Source organism: Mytilus trossulus, chromosome 6 (genome assembly GCF_036588685.1).
Source record: "Mytilus trossulus isolate FHL-02 chromosome 6, PNRI_Mtr1.1.1.hap1, whole genome shotgun sequence".
Lineage (NCBI taxonomy): Eukaryota > Metazoa > Mollusca > Bivalvia > Mytilida > Mytilidae > Mytilus > Mytilus trossulus.
This window is the reverse complement of record NC_086378.1, coordinates 78,807,208-78,827,669: the sequence shown is the minus strand read 5'-3', so window position 1 is coordinate 78,827,669 and position 20,462 is coordinate 78,807,208. Positions and strand designations below refer to the sequence as shown.

At 33.9% G+C, this 20,462-nt stretch overlaps 1 protein-coding gene across 4 annotated transcripts in view; it reads right to left on the bottom strand.

Moving 5' to 3' along the window:
- Positions 1-20,174, bottom strand: part of LOC134721940 (hemicentin-1-like) — a 50,008-nt gene extending 29,834 nt beyond the window's left edge. Inside the window, exons 1-7 of one of the 4 annotated variants that reach the window (XM_063585260.1) lie at positions 20,069-20,174; positions 8,347-8,476; positions 7,228-7,512; positions 5,358-5,675; positions 4,264-4,545; positions 3,360-3,650; positions 260-565 (exon numbers count right to left, since the gene is read on the bottom strand). In XM_063585260.1, the coding sequence (XP_063441330.1) occupies positions 260-565; positions 3,360-3,650; positions 4,264-4,545; positions 5,358-5,675; positions 7,228-7,512; positions 8,347-8,407 (1,543 nt within the window). In that variant the 5' untranslated portion in view covers positions 8,408-8,476; positions 20,069-20,174. Of the gene's footprint in view, positions 1-259; positions 566-3,359; positions 3,651-4,263; positions 4,546-5,357; positions 5,676-7,227; positions 7,513-8,346; positions 8,477-12,262; positions 12,398-20,068 lie in introns of those variants that run through there. The other 3 variants (XM_063585259.1, XM_063585261.1, XM_063585262.1) reach the window with 3 other exon arrangements.
- Between the last annotated feature and the right edge of the window lie 288 nt (positions 20,175-20,462).

Here is a 20,462-nt window from a genome sequence, read left to right as displayed (position 1 = left end):
TTCTAAAAATAGATTTAAAAAAAAATACAAATGACAATTATTGCTTCAGAGAAAGTTTTCACTTATATTGAACACATGCTTATCCTGAGTTTTGTGTTGCAGAATGTTAATTTTTCTTCTGATAGTACATAATTATTTGAATTCAGTTCTTGTCTGGCAAAATTAATAATTTTCAAATTTCCCCTACCCGGCGTGCGCCCGCCCTGATGAAGAAATTAAAAATTCAGGCCCCTAAATGCTACATTCATAATGTACTTACTTCCAGTGACATCTAAGAATGCGTTTTGACTGGATGATGTTCCAGCAATGTTAGTAGCACTGCAGACGTAGTTTGCTTCATCATTCTGGGCAATGTTAAATATGGTCAGGGATGGGTTGTTAATGGAACCTCCCTGGTATTTCCCACTATTGCCGATGTTGATATTTGTGGTTTGACCTCCAGAGTTCTTTGTCCAAGATACTGAAGATGCTGAGGGTTGACCAGTTACAGTGCAGCCTATTGTGACACTGTTACTTCCCAGAACAGCAGATAAAGATGGCTGATCAATGGTCACAGAGAGTAATCCTTAAAAAAAGAGAAATGGAATATGTCAGGGGATCATTATATACATTTGTAACTCAATTTATACCATTACTGTTAAGAAAGGTTTGTCTGATAAAAAACTTATTTTCATGTTATAAAAGAATTTAACAAAAAGTGATTTCAAAATATGAATTTATCAGCAAAATATTTTCCATATAAATTTTTATCTGAATCTATACCCTTCTCCAAAATTAATTGGCACATTTATAATTTTTAGAAAAAAACAAATAATTTAATCACACAAGAACAAATAAACAAAACTCAATAGGATAGGAATTATTTTTTTAGTACATGTACATTGTTTGGGGGTGTCTACTATAACTATAGACTAAGAACAGGGCTTTATGTCTTCAGGTCTCTTTAATAAAATATAATACAATAACTTAAGTTTACCATATTAAACAGTCGGGAATTTTTTCAACCATTGTGGATGGGGCTTTCTAAACAACTAAACTTAGACCTGAAGACACTTGGCCACTCTTGCTACTAACAGAATGATGGATTTTTATGAAAGCATCTCAAAAAGTATTTTTGATGGAAAAATGCAAGACAACTTTTGATAGTACTTGCAAGTGTGAATTATTATTGATTTGTTATACTGTAGAAACATTAATTTTCATGGGGATTTCATTTTGTGGTTTCCTCAAATGAAAGTGGTATAATATGAAGGTTAAATTTTCAAGGGGGTTTTAATTTCTTAAGATATATTTTTTTCAACAAAGTAAACAAAATTAAATCCTCCACGAAAATTTCTGCTTTTACAGTATGTGGTTTTTATTTACAAATGTTAAGATATAATTATATAAGCACTAACAAATGTATCATTGAAAAAAGGATTGGGAGTAACTTACAAGTAATCTACCACTGAAAAGTAAGAATGTGCCTGCAACTAATGTAACAATGAGAGGAAAAGATGGATATAAACTACTAAGAAATAGTTGAGAGATGTCCAGTCTGTCGATCAGCATAAAATCCAGAAAAAAGACAATCTAATGGACAGCTAGAATGCTAATTAATATTGTGAATTAATTCAGAGTAGTTGGACAAATTAAAGAGGGGCCTGATGGGTAATGTAATTTTATTTTTGTTCCATGTGATAGGCGCATTTTTGCTATTGTGATCCGTTCCCCCTCCCCCCCCCCCACTCCCAATTAGGCCCCTCATAAGACATACTGAGTTTTGAAGACAGAAATGTAACTTAAGAGGGAATATTATTGTCCTTGTGGGTAGTTCCTATCAATATAACGACCAGAAACACTTACAGGGGCGTATCCAGTCATTTCAAAAAGGGTGGTTCCCAACCCAGGACAAAGAGGGGGTTCCAACTAGATGTCCCCATTCAAATGCATTGATCGTAAAAAAAAAAGTGGGGGTACCAACCCCCAGAACCCTCCCTCTGGATTAGCCACTGACTTAACATTAAAAATTGTTAGTTAATTGAAAACCACTAAACCACAACATAGGAGGCTGGGTCTCAAAACAGTTACAAAAAAAAGGTTACAAGGCAAACATAAATAACTCAATATCTAACTGGTATAACATTTATACAAATTCTGAGGTTATTAGTTATCACCACTCAAAACATGATAAAAGATGAAACTTTTACTACATATAAGTATGGGGGAAGCAACCTTAACAGAGAATTAACACTACAGTTAAACTTGTCATAAACTAACTAGGTACAAGACTTCACAAGCTGTATTTAACACTACAATACAAGGAGTCACAAACCAACTAAGTACAAGGAGTCACAGAATTCTACAAAGAATTGTACTGATTACATACTGAACTGATTAAATCCTCGGGTCACAGGCTGAATGGTCTGGTCTCTTCGTGATCATAAAAACTGACGACGATATCAAATTTAACGGCATAAGTGAGCTGTACCATTGAAATCTTTGTTAAATTTCTGAATCCGTGAATTTATTCTTAATAATACATGGTGAGGGGCTACCATGTCTGTATGTCAGAGACTAGTGAGCTGTACCATTGAAATCTGTGTTAAATTTCTGAATCTGTGAATTTACTCTTAATAATACATGGTGAGGGGCTACCATGTCTGTATGTCAGAGACTAGTGAGCTGTACCATTGAAATCTGTGTTAAATTTCTGAATCCGTGAATTTATTCTTAATAATACATGGTGAGGGGCTACCATGTCTGTATATGTCAATGGACTTTTTAGTATGGTTTTATGCCTTTCTATTAAACTTACATATTTGGCAATGCAAATAACCATAATATACTAGAAATTCCAACATTATGGCTGCAAGTTGAGAAGGAGATATAAAACAAACAGTGTCACTAGAATTAACCTGTTTTATTGGTAAGGGTAGGTGAAGATTTATCTTCCATGAAAACGTATCTGGGTGTTCCATGATAGAGATCATGCTAGTCAAGTCATTTAAAGAAGTCGAAAAAAAATTGTTTCATCATCTTATATGCCATTTAACACAATTCCATGTACAAAAGGTTCAATGGTTAAAAGTTGTGGTGGAATTCTTTAAAAAACACCAAAATGTATTTTTAAACATCAGGGCATCCATCAGTCAAAGGGTACTCCTTTTGCATTCGAAAAGTGGGCATTTTGAGAAATCCTTTTTTTTCTAAAAGAATAACCCTCACTTCAGGTCAATCTGGAAGAGATATTGAATAAATTAGTATTCATAAATAAATCATTAGTCTGTACCTATAGTTTGTAACAAAAACCTCTACAAATTACTAAATCATTGAATATAATAATGAAAAGTTCGGTAAGATTTATAAGTCTACATTACCTCCTGAAATTGTAAGTTGTGTAGTTGAACTTTGACCGGTTCCTACAATATTTGTAGCATAGCATCTGTATGTTCCCTGGTCACTTGTTGTCACAGAGGTAATGGTTAAAGAAGGATTGTTGGTTGTGCTACCAGAATACCCATTGTCTCCAGAATTGATCTGAGCAAAGCCATCCTTCTCCCAATAAACGTTGGTTTGGAAAGGAACAGCGGACACTGTACATACAAGTGTTACAGAGTTTCCATACTGACCAGTGTAAGTTGAGGACTGAATTGTCACAGTTGGTAAAGCTGAAATGAATGTTTAGACATTGAGCTCGAAGGCTTGCATTGATATAGGATATTCCCCCCCCCCCCCGATTTTCTATTTTGAATTTAACACATTCCACTATTACATTCCCCATTTCAAAATTTCATGGAGAATAAAATGCATGCTACTTTAACATCTGATTTCCTATTCTATTCAAAATCATCAGAACATTTTATTTTATTTTAATTTTATTTTTTTATTTTTTTTGGGGGGGCTCTTTGGCTTGCCTCCTGTTATATTTAAGGTTTAATGAAGCATCAATATAATGTAAAGTCCCACTCCTATCATTGCCTTGATGCACCCCTTTTTAAAAGTCCTGGATCTGCATGATCTATTAAGGAGCCTCCTGATAGAGTGCAGTAACCCAAATAAACAAAATTGTAAAGGAGTGTTTTTTCCCCTTAATTCAGTTGTTTGAGTACATCATATGTGCATGCATTGCTGAATGATTTATTTTTGAAAGTATAATGAGAAATTTTAGACCTTTTTTCAGCTTTTTGAAGACAAAATAATAAGTTAGTGAACCAAATCTTTTGCAGATAATCCATGCCATTGTAAAAAAGAGTAAAAATAAAAATCAGGCATCAAACTTACATTGAGCAGACACTGTAATGACATTAGTGTTGACTGTTTTGGATCCATCTGTAGCTGAGCAGACATACTGTCCAGAGTCGGACGCCTGGACATTGCTAATTGTTAAAGATGGGGTACCAGTGTTACCATTAGAATAGCGGGCATTGTTGTTTATGAACAATTGACTGTTATCTTTTCTCCATGTGACAGATGTGGCAGTACCAGTTACAACACACTGAAGGACAAGGTTGTTTCCGATGGTTGGATTATATTGCAGTTGTGGTGCATTAATAGACAGAGCCACTGAAAGAGAAAAGTATCCAATTGTGAATAGTACATTAGTGTTTTAACCAGTTTAAAGCATACTTTTTCAAAAATCAAGATACCAAAAACCCTGGGTATACCTTTTGTGCATTAGAGTTTTGAAAATCTAATCAACAATGAATGTATATGAGTGTTACATTATAAGTGTGTGGCCTGACTCAACTGTATCATTTTCCTCAATCAGTCAGTAGAATTAACAAAAGAAGTAAACAGAAAAAAAAAAGTCATCAACTGTTACCATATAAAAAGTTATTAACTACCATAACATGCAATTCAGAAGACCAATACTTTTTCATAAAGCTCCCGAGTTTTATGAAACCTATACATAGCTTTCAATTATCTTTAGCATTTCTGTTGAACCTAAAATTGGGATGGGTTTGTACAAGGCAGGAGGTTTTTTCAGGATTGACATTCAGTTTCATCTGTTGTACTGCATTTTTATTTTTTTTCATAAAGCAATGCAAAAAAATATCACTTATGATTACAATTAGGTGATATATTTTAGTTTTTATATTTTGTGTGGTAGATTATCTGTTTTAATCCCGTCTTGGTCAAAATCATTTATATTCAGCTCTATTAAACCAAACCAGAATATATATTTTCAAAATCCTTCTGGACCCCTTCAGAAGATCAAATGGTTTTCTCCATATCGGTAAATTTTAGCGGTAATTTTCTCAGCAAAAAGTAGTACATGTACTCCTCATCTTTAGAAAATTAGTATTGGTATTCATTTCCAAGTCACAGACAATAGGATTTAAAAAGAAAAAAAAAAGAAGAAAATAAAATATTACCTCTGACTGTCAGTTGAAGAGAAACAATTTGTGGATTATTTGCTCTGGTCTCATCATGGTCCACTTGACAAAAAATCGTTTGACCATTATTTGCTAATGTTGGGTTCCATGTAATGGTTTGAGTTACTGTGTAAGAAAAGTCTGCTTGCAAAAATTCTGTAGTTTCAACAATGCCGTCTGCTGCGGTTAAAGGAGTTTGACCTATACGCATGGACATGACTGGACTTGGATTTCCACCAGTGCTTACACATACATGTGTTGAAGAGGTCCCATCAATTATATCTGTTGGTCCAGTAATGGTAGGTTGGTTTGGTGGAGCTGGAATATATATAAAGTGGTTCAGGAAAAATGCACGTTATACCAGAAGTTAATAATATTAAAGTGTGAAGTTATGAACTTCTAAATATACTTTGCTGCTGAATCTAACTTTAATCAACTCTGTTGTTGAATCTAACTTTTGGTCAACTATCTGGTAGGTCTGCAGCAGTTATTTAGGTACAATATATTTTTGATCGTCTATTTGAATTATTTTTGACTGATTTGTTAAACCTCCATATACATGATAAAGTTAAAAACGCTCATGTTCTGTCGGTCTACTTTATAACTATTATTGGCATGTTAACAGTAACTGCATAGTTAATAGTTTTTCATTCAATGCATGCATGCTCAAAGGATGTCTGGAAGGGGTGTACAAAATGTGAAATCAGCAGAATAAAGGTAAAAACAAATAAAGAATTGAGAAAAATAAGTTAAATAGTAATAGACACTGATTCATGAAGAATACTCGTAGAGAATGTTAAAAAATAAATGAAAAATGTAGGAAAAATTTGTAAAGGTTCTGCGGAACCCAGTGTCTTGCCTACTCTTTCTGTTAATCGCAGGGTCAACAAAAATGAAGAACTAATTCAATTAATTATTTCCGTTGATACTTTGATTGTAAGAAGCTTCTGTTCAAGTTTAGTAAAAATCCAGGATAGTTCATGAATCTTATAAATGTTTATTTTTTTTTACTGCACACTGAATGTAATGTTAACTGGAAGAAGAAAAAAAACCTTCTAGATACTAGCGTTTGATCATAAACAAGCGTCTGTCCAAGTTTGCTTTAAATCCAAAATAGTGTAAGAAATTTATTAAAATTTTAAAATCTTTAACCAGAGATTGAATATTTGTGGACGCCGCCACCAACACCGACAGAATGTAGGATTGCTTAGTTCTCGTTTCAACTGAAGTCAAATGCTCAACAAAAATGGTCTAAAAAATTAAATTAAGGTGGCTAGGGCCTATTCAAAATTTCTATCAGAAGTGCCGTATTTTTTGTTATTTTATTCTTTACAGAAAGTGAATCAAATTGGTAATATAAAAATAGGGGGTCACGGAGCATTTAAGCTCAAAATTTTAATTTTAAACATGTAAAAGGGACCATTTTTCAATGAAATGATAGGGAAAATAGAGGTATTGACATATTTTTATCGGAATATCAAAAAAACGTTCTATGAGACTTGGTCCAAAACTGTAATATGAAAAGCTGAAATATAGCTTCAAAGAATGAGCAAATAAAAAGCATAGGTCACCGATAAGGGAAAAAAAATATTTTGCCTTAAAACCCAAATTTTGGCGGGAAAATGGATGAAAATTTTGAACCTTTAACAAATACGGATAATATCGAAAATATTCTATAAGTTACATAACTACAATGATTTAACATGTCTAATCAATCAAAATTTAAAAAAAAAATTATGTCGAATTTGCGACAAATAATTTTGTAATTCATTAGTGAAATTATGCGCAGTCGAATAGTCCCGAGCCACTTTTCAGACCCTTGTGACTAAATTTTCACAATCAAAATTGGATGATTGGACCAAAAACTTACTATAAACTTGGAAAAACCATGTTGATGTCAGTGGATTTTGAAGAACTTCGTTGTCGACTTGACATTCAAAGACAATCAAATTATGCCTCTTTTCAGCAGTAAAAGTATAGTCATTGACAACTCTGTTTCCAGTCTGTTGAAAAGAATCATCAATCATAGTGGGTCCTTCAAACCATTTGACAGAAGGTGATGGATTGCCACCAGTGGATGTACATTTTAATGAGATTTGTTCGCCCACTACTATGTAAGTAGGACCTTCAATGAAAGGAGTTCCTGGTGGTACACCTAGAATAAAAAATACATATTATTAACATATATAGTATATTAGACTGTTGGTTTTCACGTTTGAAATGTTTTACACTAGTCTGACATTTGGGGCCTTGTACATGCTGGCCAGTGCGAGTCAAGGCTCCATGTTGATAGATTTACTTCGACCTATAAGGGTTAACTTTTTGCACATTGCGACTTGGAAGGAGAATTCTCATTGGAACTCGTACCATATCTTATTTCCATGTATAATGTCATGGTGGTACGTGTTTATATACAATTTAGATACCGGAAAATTTACAATTTATGAAACAATTACATGAACATTAAAATCAAAAATGTTAATGTTAGCATAGTAAGCAAGTTTAATTTATCTTAGAATAAAATATCATAGGTCACATTAAATCTAACAAAAAATAAAAAGGGAAGACAATTTAATCTGGAGGAGCGAAAAATTGTAGGGCAAACATGTAATTACAGAAAACTGACCCAATACCAATGAGCTCTATATAGAGCTTCAACAATCATCTATATAAAATCATAGCATCTGCATATATATACACAAGCACTATACAACAAAAAACATAAGCATGCAGAATTATAAACTGAACATAATGACACAAAAACACTGTAGATTCAAAGCCGAACAGCAAATCATATATATATTGAGCTTCCAGCATTATAAAAATAAAATGTAGATAACCTGAAAATATTGGCCAACAATTATGAAGCTAAAAAAATCAACCAATAAAATGTATTGTAATGTATACATGTATGAAAACTTACAAATTTGTTCTTTGTATTACTTTAAAGAGAGAAAACAGCAACAATGTTTAGGTTTAGGAAACTTACTTTGGCCTAGAATTTGAACTAATAATGCCGCAAACAAACAAACTACTCCTGAACCCGCCATGCTGAAGGTGGCACTAGGTGGCACTTGATGGAAATTTACCACTGTAATTGAATTTACTGGAAGTTACTCCTGAAAAAAATATATATACATTTATACTGTATGCCATGATACTGCTATAGTTCACATGTATTTTCCTGAATATACTGAAGATTATATTTGTTTACATGTACATAAAATTCATAATGTATTACTTTCATTTTAGTTTTCATTTCAAAAGCAAATCCATCTAGATTTATGCAAATATAAAATAAAACCAGAAACATCTTTATTAAATTTGTTTGACATAACAGTTCAGTATTAGTCATAAGTGCCTATATTTAGCAGGCGCCTACTACAACTTTTACAATGTTACCAAAAGACCAATGAAGTTTGCAAGAAAGTTGAGGAAAAGTTTTATTTTATATTCTGTTTTGCTTGGGTGTGATTTTAGTTTCTAATTATTTTGTTACTCGATTTTAATTATGAACTGAAGACCAACTAATAGGTGAACCACACATTTAGCTTGCCAATTAGTTATACCATAGATATATACACCTTTAGCTAACTCTATGATTAGACCAATGGTTAGTCTGAAAAATTTTGGTACTATTTTCCATCAAGTTTAGTGGCAATGGCTTATTTGTAGGATGTACATGTATAATTGTCAAACCATATAATGAAAATTGTAAATCAAACTTTTGGTTCTTTCGGAAAATCATAGAATTTTTTTAATTGCACTAGGATTTTTTATTTAAATGGTTGAAACATCAGGTTTTTTTTATTCTATTAATTATAATTTTATTAATGGTCATATAACATTTACAATGTTTGTGGCAATACAAATTTAAACAAACAATAAACAAAATAAAAATTAAATTAAATAAAGTACAAAAGTTAAACCAATAGACGCACAACCATAAGTGATAAATTTATAATATTGCAATATTCAATATTTATTGATAAATTGATTTAAAAAATTACTAATGAATTTCAACCTTAAGTTCCTGCCACAAAGCCCCTAAACAAAATCAGAAAAAATTCCTAAAGAAAACAGTCAAAGACAAACTTTTTAAACCACATGTCTATGGTTTCATGAAATGTAATCTAAGTGGATCCAATATATATATTTGCAATATTATTCCCTCTACAAAAGAATGACCATACCCACAATTAAATTCACAAAAAATGATATATATCAAAGTTAACACTTTAATGTATGGGGGAAATCTGGATTCAGAATAATTTTTTTATGCCATCTGCTTGAACACATATTTTTTTTTAACATATTCAGGATCAAAATATTTTTTCAGGGAAAAAACACATCCAACCAAAACACTTCCCCCCCCCTTTTCTCAATGTAAGTGTCTAACTACAGTGAAGACGAAACGTGTGTGTGGCATATTATATCGTCAGTAAAGTATCATGCATTATTTTATAAAATAGTTTTTGAAGGAAAAGCCATTTTAGTGACTTTAAAAAGATGTTTTACAACAGGTGTTCTTAATTTTGTTGGTCCTTAATGCTGACAGGTCGGCAGTCTACATATTGTTACCACTAGATTCCGAAATTGTTACATATATTATATGAATTAAAACTGAAGATGCTCATGGTCAGCTGAGACCAATAGATAATAAATACCTTGTAAAAATCAAAAATATTGTTTCTAAATAACAGCCGATTTGATTGAGTGTGTAGCTAAAGGTAATATCTTTGGTTAGCTTGCTTGCTTATGTTAGGTAAACTACCCTCCTTTAAAAATAGACCAACCCGAATGATAACCAATCTGTCTGTATGACTAGGCTATTTCGAAAGGTGGGTAGTATACCTTAACTATAATGACTTCACGGTTCTGCAGCTAGCAAGCAAGCTAACCAAAGATCTCACTCAATGAAATCGTAGATGTCAATCAATTCCGATTTATATGAACGTTCTTGTGCGACTTTTTCGAGCTACACTATTTTCTGCGATTCTAGTCATTATCAAATTCAACAAATCAAGAGCCCCATATTCCGAGTTGCATTCTATGTCCTTTAACATCAAAATGAAATGAGTGAAATCATGGTGAAATACTTAGGACAAGACTAAGAGTATTATTAACTGTCACCCGGCGTCACCAATCCTGTAGAATATATAATGTTGGCGCGGGAGGGCACTACACTATCGTGATATCAAAGATCATTAAAAGAAAAACAATATAATTAGAATTGAATATGAACATTTTAATAAATATTCTTTTGAGTTCCAGAATATCAGCAGGTTTGTTCGATTCATCGTCTGCTACAGTATGGGGGCGGCTTCGATTGTCATTTCATAACAAAACGTGTCCCAGCAAACCACTTGACCTGGCATTGGACAAGTTAAAAGTCTGAACAGGTTATTAAAATATTGATCATATGTATTATTAGTTATAGAAATCTAGTGTGTAAGAAGATTGCATGGTCATTGAATGAATCATTTTTCTCATACAGCTTTAAAAATCGATTTTAAGGCCAACGTGGCTACTTGTAAGGCCACTTTTAACTCAACATTTTAATGACATGTAAATTTGAATGGCACTAATGTTAACACACTGAGTAATTGGAAATCCCGAGTAACGTTAACATTCTTGTAACAAATACACACACGGGCATTCATAAACACAATGCCGTCTTTTTGCCTTGAAAAATGAAGTTTTAAAACTAAAAAGTGATTCCTCTCGATCTTCTCTTGTAAAATAATATCCTTTCACTATCTTAATATTTAACCACTTTCTAATTAATGGCTTATACAAGTTGAATCAAATAATGTTGACGGCAACAGCAGCCGGCGCCCTTCGGACAATATAATGAACGCTTCAGAATGACTTGCTATTATTCCCATCCCCCATCCACACCCGGCAGATGTATACAGTTAGTGCTACAATTTCCGTCCTGCCTTGATTGCGAATTTGGCAAATATTTTTTTTATTATGCCTGCATATTTTGAGTTGAATCTCGTTTACCATCGGTATGATGTTGACTACATGAGATCCGTGAAGTTAACGCATTTCCAGTATAGCATATTTTTCCGGTGGCTAACCTTCCGTCTAATGGTGGAAAAGTTCACCAAACGAAGAACTTTCACTTGAGATGAGGACAATCATTAAGTTGAAATGGAAAAATTCCTGTTAATATGGGTGATTTTTTTGTCTAATTTAGGAGGATGTTCATGCATGATAAAGCATTTTTCTCTCGAAAAAAACCCACACGCGTTAAAACTCAACAGAATAGAAGTGTTGTACTGTTAGACAATTTAGTTAATACTTTGAATTAAAGATATAATTAAAATGTTTTCAACTTAAATACCAAGTCGAAAATTTTATTCGAAAAATACACATTACAATGTAAATTCATTAGTTTGTTCGAGGGTTGCGTCTGTCAAAGTATACCTGTTCCGCCTAACAGATGTTTTACCAGAAACTTTATGATAAACAATGTCAAAGTATCTGTTCCTGGTGGGGAAAACATTCTATATCATTTATTCCAGCAGGAACATATAGGCCTTCTGTAAGATTTATTCCATTGGAAATAATATTCCAGAATAGTTTTTTTTTCATTTTGAAACTTCCATTATAAAGGAACGGCTTCTATCCCGTAAAACGACGAATTGCCGCAATTTAAAGATGGACACTTCTATGATATGTTTCTTAAGGTAGAAATCAACTAAGAATATATAAACCAAAATTATATCTTATATTCAAGTTTGGATATATATTATATATTAATATTTGTTTTACTTTTTGCATACCTTTAATCAAGTGTATATATTCCTTTATTTCTCAATAAACCATTAAAGTGGAATGGTACAGCTTTAATTAAGTATATATGCTTGGTAAATTATATAAACTTATGAACTCACCGTCCAACACGAGATGTTATCCCTTCCTCTGATCAAGCACTACTGACACACCTAAGGATATTGTTATATTTTAAACACTTTTCAATTACGCAACTGGTCAGCACTGGTCAGTTAAATTTGGATTCCCTTCAGTAAGTTGTAGAACAACATTTTTCATATTTAAAAGGGCGTGTATTGATCTGGACGCTTTGTTATTGGCCAAAAATTGATCCGACTTAACTGACCATTATGGTTTTGAAAACTTATTTTGATTGTAAACAGCTATTTTTAATGTAGGTGTAAACCGTCACGTGAATTGCTTAATTACTCAAAGAAAATACTACTTATACAAAGATTTTCTAGAACACGATGACAAATCTTTTGAAATATTCTTTAAAATAGATATTCATATTTGATTTATAACCTTTTTTTAGATGTGTATAAATACAAAGGTGAATTAGACGATTAATCATTGATTGCTAAAGTATTCTGGGTAGAAGGGTCACATACTGGTACCAAATCATATTTTTTCAGAACATTTTTGTAAGATAGATCAAAATTTCATCTCTCCCAAGAAAGTCAAATGATTCAGCGCTCTTGTTTCAAAATATAATTATTCGAGTTCTACGCATCTCAGGAAGACTTAATTAACACACTCAAGAGTTTTTTGTTCAGTTATCTACAGAAAAGTGTTCCTATATTTACGGTTGCTGACATATCTACGTAAATTTATCAACGAAAACAGTTACAGAATTTCAGCGCTATATTTTACAGTTTGATAGGACAGTGAGAAATTAAAATAAATCATTAAACTATGTAAAAGGTGATATTCATACGAGAATAAAGAGAACACTATAGAGATGTCCTCTTAATATATCCATCGACTGTACTGGCGGATTCAAAAAAAGGGGGTGTTAAAACCCCGGAGCCGCCCCTTGATCTATTGACACTAAATTGAAGAAACGAGTATTGTGTTCTATGAAATTGAGAATCGAAATGAGGAATTTGTTAAACAAAGACAACCCTGCTTAGGAGCAGAAAACAGTCGAAGTCCACTAATGGTTCTTTAATACAGTGAGAAAATCACGGCACCCGGAGGAATGCTTCACTGCTGGACCCTAAACAAAAATGAGTACAAGTTCAGTGATAATGGACGACATACTACACTTCGAAAAATATAAATGAACTAACAAAATCACACAAGACCAGAGGATTTCTTACTTGGGACAGGCACAAAAATTAAAATATGATGTATATGAGATAAAATTAAGAAAGGAAATGGGGAATGTGTCCGTGAAGCGACAACAACTCGACCACAGAGCAGACAACAGCCGAATGCCACCAATGGGTCTTCAATGTAGCGAGAAAACCCCGCACCCATAGGCGTCCTTCAGCTGGCCGTCATACTAAAGTCTATTTCCCTTCATATGGATGGTTGTATGTTTATCATGTGTTTTGACCTATGCATTAGGTAAACGGGTTATCAATCATGATCGACAATTGAGAATGGTCAGCATCAGACAGATCATCCACTTAATACTATTAGTAGTGTGATAAACATTACAGACGAGAAACATGTGTTCATGCTTCAATATAATAGTATTGGACCAACGCATTTTGTATATGAAGCTCAGGAGCGCTTCGTGTAAAATATACACATGAAAAAAAGTATTGCAACACCAAATTGAAATTGAAATTAAAAAAAACCATTCTTTATTTTTTTGTGATATAATTTGTTAAAATAGAACTAGTTAAACATTATTTAAATACCACCGAGTTTGATCAATAATTATCGACTCGATAAGTTCTTATTTGCACATGCAGCTACTGTACCCGTAATCAGCAAAATATGTGTTTTTATCCTCATTGTTTTCAACACTTTAAATAACCAAATGTATAAAGTTATGTGATTGACACCTTGTAATTGGTCATCCACAACTTTTAACCGCAGCAAGATAGCAGATTATCAGCATGAGAGAAGCAGGAATGTCGCTGTGACAACCACACGTATTGTTGGTCAGCACTACTTCACTATTAGTCGTTTTGAGAGAAAAAAATTAGGCAATAAACGATGTTAAAGACTATCAGAGATCAAATAGACCACCTATGCCATCTGCTAGGGAAAATCAAGCATTATGAAGCTTGGTCAGAAAGAACTCCATTGCATACAATACAATCCTAAAAAGAGAGTGGTGGGCAAACAGGAGCCTTTTAACAGATTTTTTTCGAGATCGACTCATCGCTACTGGTTATCGTCCGATAAGAATATTTCGGGGACCTTTGCTTACGAACAGAAACACAGTTGTCCGTATCCTATGTAGTGCAGAGCTCGTCAAAATTGGAAATTAGCACCGTCGAGGAAGATCCATTGTTTAAATGATATTCGGTTTATCTTCCTTGGCCCGATCGTAGCCTGGATTTGAACCATATCGAGTATATAAGGGACACTATTGGGCGTAATGTGCGCGAAAGGACACCCCAGTTCAAACACGTCATGAAATAAACAATGCCTTCATCAGAAATGTTTGCTGCTACCTTAGCAACAAATTAGTCGATTTATGGCAGGAATCAGAAAATGTTAATTGGCGGTTAACCGTATGAACGGAGGCTGCGCACAAAGTACTAATTCTTTAGCGCATAACTATCAAACATGATGTGAACAATCATCTTAAGATAAATTTTGAAATGTCTGACATTGTAAAGTTCGACTACTGTTAAAGTTGTAAAATGCAGTTTTTTTTTTACAAAAACACTTCATTTTGTTTTTAAAATTGTGGTTAGACAAATCCTTTTTTTTTTCAGACATTTTTTGTTCGTCAAAATGTCAATGTAATCATAAACTATGTTTCAATATTATTTTACAAATATTTTATCATATTCCATCCAAAATAAAAGGCTGATTTTTCAAGTTTTAAAAAATCAAGGTGATGCAATACTTTTTTCCGTGTGTGTATATATGCGCACGATCTGACACTGTTTTCGCAACCATGTAAAATTATAAAAACAAGCAGTACATTTCTATTACATTCAGCCAATCAATATTACGCATTCATGCTACTGAATGAAACATATCTAATGCAATGACACAGACGTAGAACATACAAGTTTAATTATTGTGCTGTTATAAACAGCTTTGCTATACGCTTGCAACCATTTAAGACTGGTGTAGTATCAGGATGTTTAAAGTATTGTGGTTGGTTATAAAAGGACGAGGATTTGTTACTTTTGAGATCAGAACATTTGAAGAAAATGAGAATGGAAATAGGGAATATGTCAACGAGACAACAACCCAACCAAAGAGCTGATAATAGCCGAAGGCCACCAATGGGTCTTCAAAGCAGCGATAAAATCCTCCAACCCGAGGTGGACCTCAGCTAGCCCTTAAATAACAATGTGTACTAGTTCAGTGAAAAACTCCAAAACACGTAAATGAAACAAAATTTAAACGAACATACAAGACTAACAAAATACAGAGGCTCCTGACTTGGGACAGGCGCACAAATGCGTATGAAGTATTGATTATAAAAACAAGATGTTGCATGGTCGCTAATGAGAACTCTCCAAAATAGATCGAAATGACAAAGAATTTGTTGGATAAAACTTTGAATTATTAGGTTGTGTCCAATTTGGAAAGTTTTTTTTATATACATGTACTTTTAAAAGAACAACCTGCCCTCGCCAAGCCGAATAAAGTTGATAACCGGTTTAAATGTGGATTGATCATTGGACTTTTTTGCACTGAGAAATGGACAACACCCTCTTCAACAAACCTTAAATGATCCAATGATTGTAAATCCTAGTCACAATTTAAAACGTTTTAATCGGGCTTAAAATTATTTATTCACCTTGATAATGAATGTTGTATAACTATTAAGCTAACCATGACATTCGTCCCTGGGCAGGTGAATTGTTTTTCTTTCAGGAGTTTTACATTTTACAGTTACAAAAGACATTGTTTATAAGGAGGTATCTCAAACATTTCAATTTTCATAACATTCAATCAAACGTCGTTAGTTACGACAAGGCAATGTCAGTGAAAATACGATCTCACGATGACTGATATGTATAAACCCCTCGGCGGCGAGTGGGGACGGATCCAAGGGGGGGGGGGTCCAGAGTCTGGAACCCGCTTTTTTTGGCCGATCAATGCATTTGAATGCGGACATCGATTATAGTTGGAACCACACACCCACACCCAAAAAAACATCCGGTGTTGGAAACCCCCTTTTTAAAATGGCTTGATCCGCCCCATGAGTGCCACAATAGTCAGTGTATGATTACTCTGTTCGTATACTTGCAAAAGAGTCAAATCGTACATATAGTTGGATTTATTTCTTTTTACTGCAAGTCATTTTCTATTCTATTTCAATTATGAATCTTTATATTTTTTTATTTGACACTTCAAGTAGGCAAGACAAAAGAAGACCATTACTACACGCTGGTACAGGTCTTATATTCAGGAGTTTTACTACCGTCCGTGATGAGACTATTCCCGATTTCAAAAAGTCTGATCAAGATCCCAAGATGTGACTGAATAATGCAAACCAACATTGAAATAAAATATATCTAAAATTGTAAACACGTATATGCCCCCCCCCCCCTAGTATATATCACGACATCAATACATTGTTCAGCAAGAGGGTCGATTCGTGGTCGATTCAGCCGTTTCTAACCGAATTCTGATCTGATTTGCATCTTTCGCACGATTTAGCAAAGTTTGCTTTCGACATAAAGTGGGAAATCTAATGACCGGTAAACTCTGAAAACCAGATCTTCCTAATGACCCCCTTAATGTTATTCCCGTTTTAGCGATTTATGAATTAACGCGAAAGTGTTCTTGTAAATAATAAAAAAAAAAAAAAAAAAAGTCAGTGAAATATAAACAAAACTCCAATTTAATGTTATTATTTTCCTGCATAAAAAGCAAACGAGGAGTAAAGCAGGCTATAGTCGTATAGAAGCTCTAGTAAATTTGATTTAAGGTGTTGTTATGCGAATAAATTCCTGCAGTACCAACTTGAATGTATGTTTCTACTAACTATATATACTGAGCGACAAAAGATACGATACACTTATTTATTATCAAATTTTCAAGAAACAGATTTTACAATATAATTAACAATAACAAATGTATGAATGACTAACAATGAATTATGCATACTAAAAAAAATGAAGTACAGCGGAGTAACAGTTTTGGCACAATTTCAAAAACAACAGATGAGATCAAAAATCTCGAATAACAGTGCGCTTCTTCAAATGTTTACAGTTTGAAAAGTCAATATCTCGTGTGTCCACCATTGGCATTAATTACTGCTTGTAGCCTACGTTGCATAGACAAGATAATTTTGGCAATTTTAGCCTGAGGCATGTTGTTCCACTCCTGTTGTAATGCTTGGGATAATTCTTGAAGTGTTACAGGTTGGCGTTGCCTTGCGCGAACTCTGCGGTTCAGTTCATCCCATATGTGCTCGATGGGATTCATGTCTGGAGATTTCGATGGCCATGGCAACACATCGATGTTTTGTTGCTGCAGGTAGGCATTTGAAACACGAGCAGTGTGGGGACGGGCATTGTCATGCTGAAATGTTATTCCAGGTCCATATCTGTTAATGAAATTAACCACTTCCGTTGACAGAATTTCATCTCTATAGCGTTGGGCCTATAGTGTTCCATTGACTATCACGAGATTAGTCCGATTGCGCGTCGATATGCCACCCCAAACCATGACACTACCACCACCAAATCTGTCATGCTGTTGGACGCAACAATCTGCAAATCGTTCACCTGATCGTCTATAGACTCTTGCTCGACCATCTGAATGCTGGAGAATGAATCTGGACTCGTCAGAAAACAAAATGTTGCTCCATTCATTATGGAGTCTCCATCGTAAACGAGCTTCACACCATCTTAACCGTTCTTGTCTGTGTCGTTGTGTCAGTGTTGGTCCCCTATAAGTGCGTCTAGGACGAAGATTACAAGACCGGAGTCTTCTACGGACTGTTTGTGCACTGATACGTCTGTCCTTAACAACACCAGTCGATGCCCTAGGGGGCATAAATCTATCCCTCAAATGACGTATACGGATGAATCTGTCGTCAGCAATAGTTGTTACCCGTGGCCGCCCAGACCGAGGTCTATCCGCCGTAGATCCAGTCCCTTGGAATCTCTGCTGTAGCCGATATAATGTCAAACGTTTACAGCCAATTGCTCTAGACACGGCAGTCATACCCATGCCTGCTTGAATCATGCCAATTGCACGTAGTGCGGGCGTAAGACGGGTCATTTTGAAATGTTTTCTTAAAATTTTGTGAACTTACGACTGGATACAGTAACAGGTGTTGAACAACATCAAATTCAGTCGAATTTTACTAACAGATTTTTCTGCACGTGCAAATTTTCCAAATTTAGAATTTAAAAACTGTGAAGAACTCACCTGTGGTACAGGTGAAAAATCAATATGTATGGGACGTAGTTTTACCTAATTAACGCGTGTATCAAATTTCATTTTTATATCTTTACTTTTTTTTAAATTATCAAAAAAATAAAAGTGTATCCTTTCTTTTGTCGCTCAGTATATCTCTCTGGAACATTCCAAGTATCCGTATGTATATATGCAGCTAGATCAGGAACGATAGACGGAGAGCAAAGATCGAAATCGATTAAATAACCAAATTCAAATGTATCTCATCCCGATGTGAACAATGGATGAAAATAGATCGAGAAGACCGCATATACATATACAAAAATCGTAGAAAACAGACATTTAAATTATTACAGTCACTATTTATATTTTGAATGTCCATCAGGCATGTGACACGAGCAGACCGGTGTACCGGAAACTTCGATGTGTAAATATATTTCAGTTTCTCAAGCTTCTTATGAAATTATCTAGAAAGTTAAATGCCGAACATAAAGCATCGGTTATTTGCATATATGTGGAACAGATTTGTCTTTGTTCATAATAAATTTCGTTTAAATGCAGCATTTTTATAGATTTATTTTTTAACAAATGTCAGACAAGGCTAATCGAGTGCACCTTTCAATGAACTTTGTAAAAAGAAAAATCCTAGTTAAGACACGTATTTACAGTTTATAAATAGATAAAATCGTAGAATTTATGATTTTGACGCAACCACATTGTTGTTTATACAACTGTATACGATGCACTTCTATAAGAAACCTTGGACTAACGTTGAACTCTGATTTTGGGCATGCATCTCAACTCGATTGCTTATTTGTTGGTCAGGTTTGAAACACATTATGTAAAAGAATTCCGCATTCGGGGTTGTTCCAAAGCTATTCGTTGTTTGACCCCAAGTGAAAAATATGTCATGCCTGTTCAAGACGATTCCTTGCCAAATCGAGGACTTGTGGGTTTTTTTTCTCACCATTAAAATCAACCAAGTCTTTACCTTTATGTGTTCCGACTAGAATAGTTAGATACAAAAAAAGTATTTATAAAGAAGGACAGGATTGCGTACAAGTATGACCTTCAAATGTCTTTTCCATACAGAACTTAAAATGCCGCATTTAAATTAAATTATGTAGTCATAGCGACTGACGTATAATTTCTGTGCAATCTTTTTGCATATTATTACAAGTTTAAGAAGTTATATCATATGTTCACAAACAAATATGTATTACTAAATGTCAAACAAAGATAAGTCTAAGATAGGCAAAACACAAAACACGTGCTCACGCGTTTTGGGTGAACTTGATTAGCACGAATTGTTAAAACAAATGTCTTTAAAAAACACATTGCAACAAAATATGAAAAATAAACTTAATTTCATTTATATATCTTTGTCAGGAACTGAAGTCTCTTACCTTTCAAGATGTTACCCTGTCCGATGTCCAGCAACTTATGTCTCTTTAGCCAGTTTGAAATTTATTTAACACGTGTCAACCAATCAAATTCGTCAAACGACCAATGAAAACCGGTTGTGAACAGATTTCAAATTTGAAAGTAGAAGTTTAGATCTGAGAACACTTCATTTTTATGGAAAATTTAAAACGTTTATGTAATCAATTTTACGTATTAGAAACGAAAATGAATAATTAGAAAAATTCTTTAGTGACGGAATAATAATGATCCTAGGCTGAGCTACTAGCCGAACTAACAGCAACACTTGCGCAAAAAAGCGGGAAAATAAACTATTTAAGGTGCAATAAAAATTAAGATAGAAAAAATGCAAAATACTGTAACAATATGATAAATGCC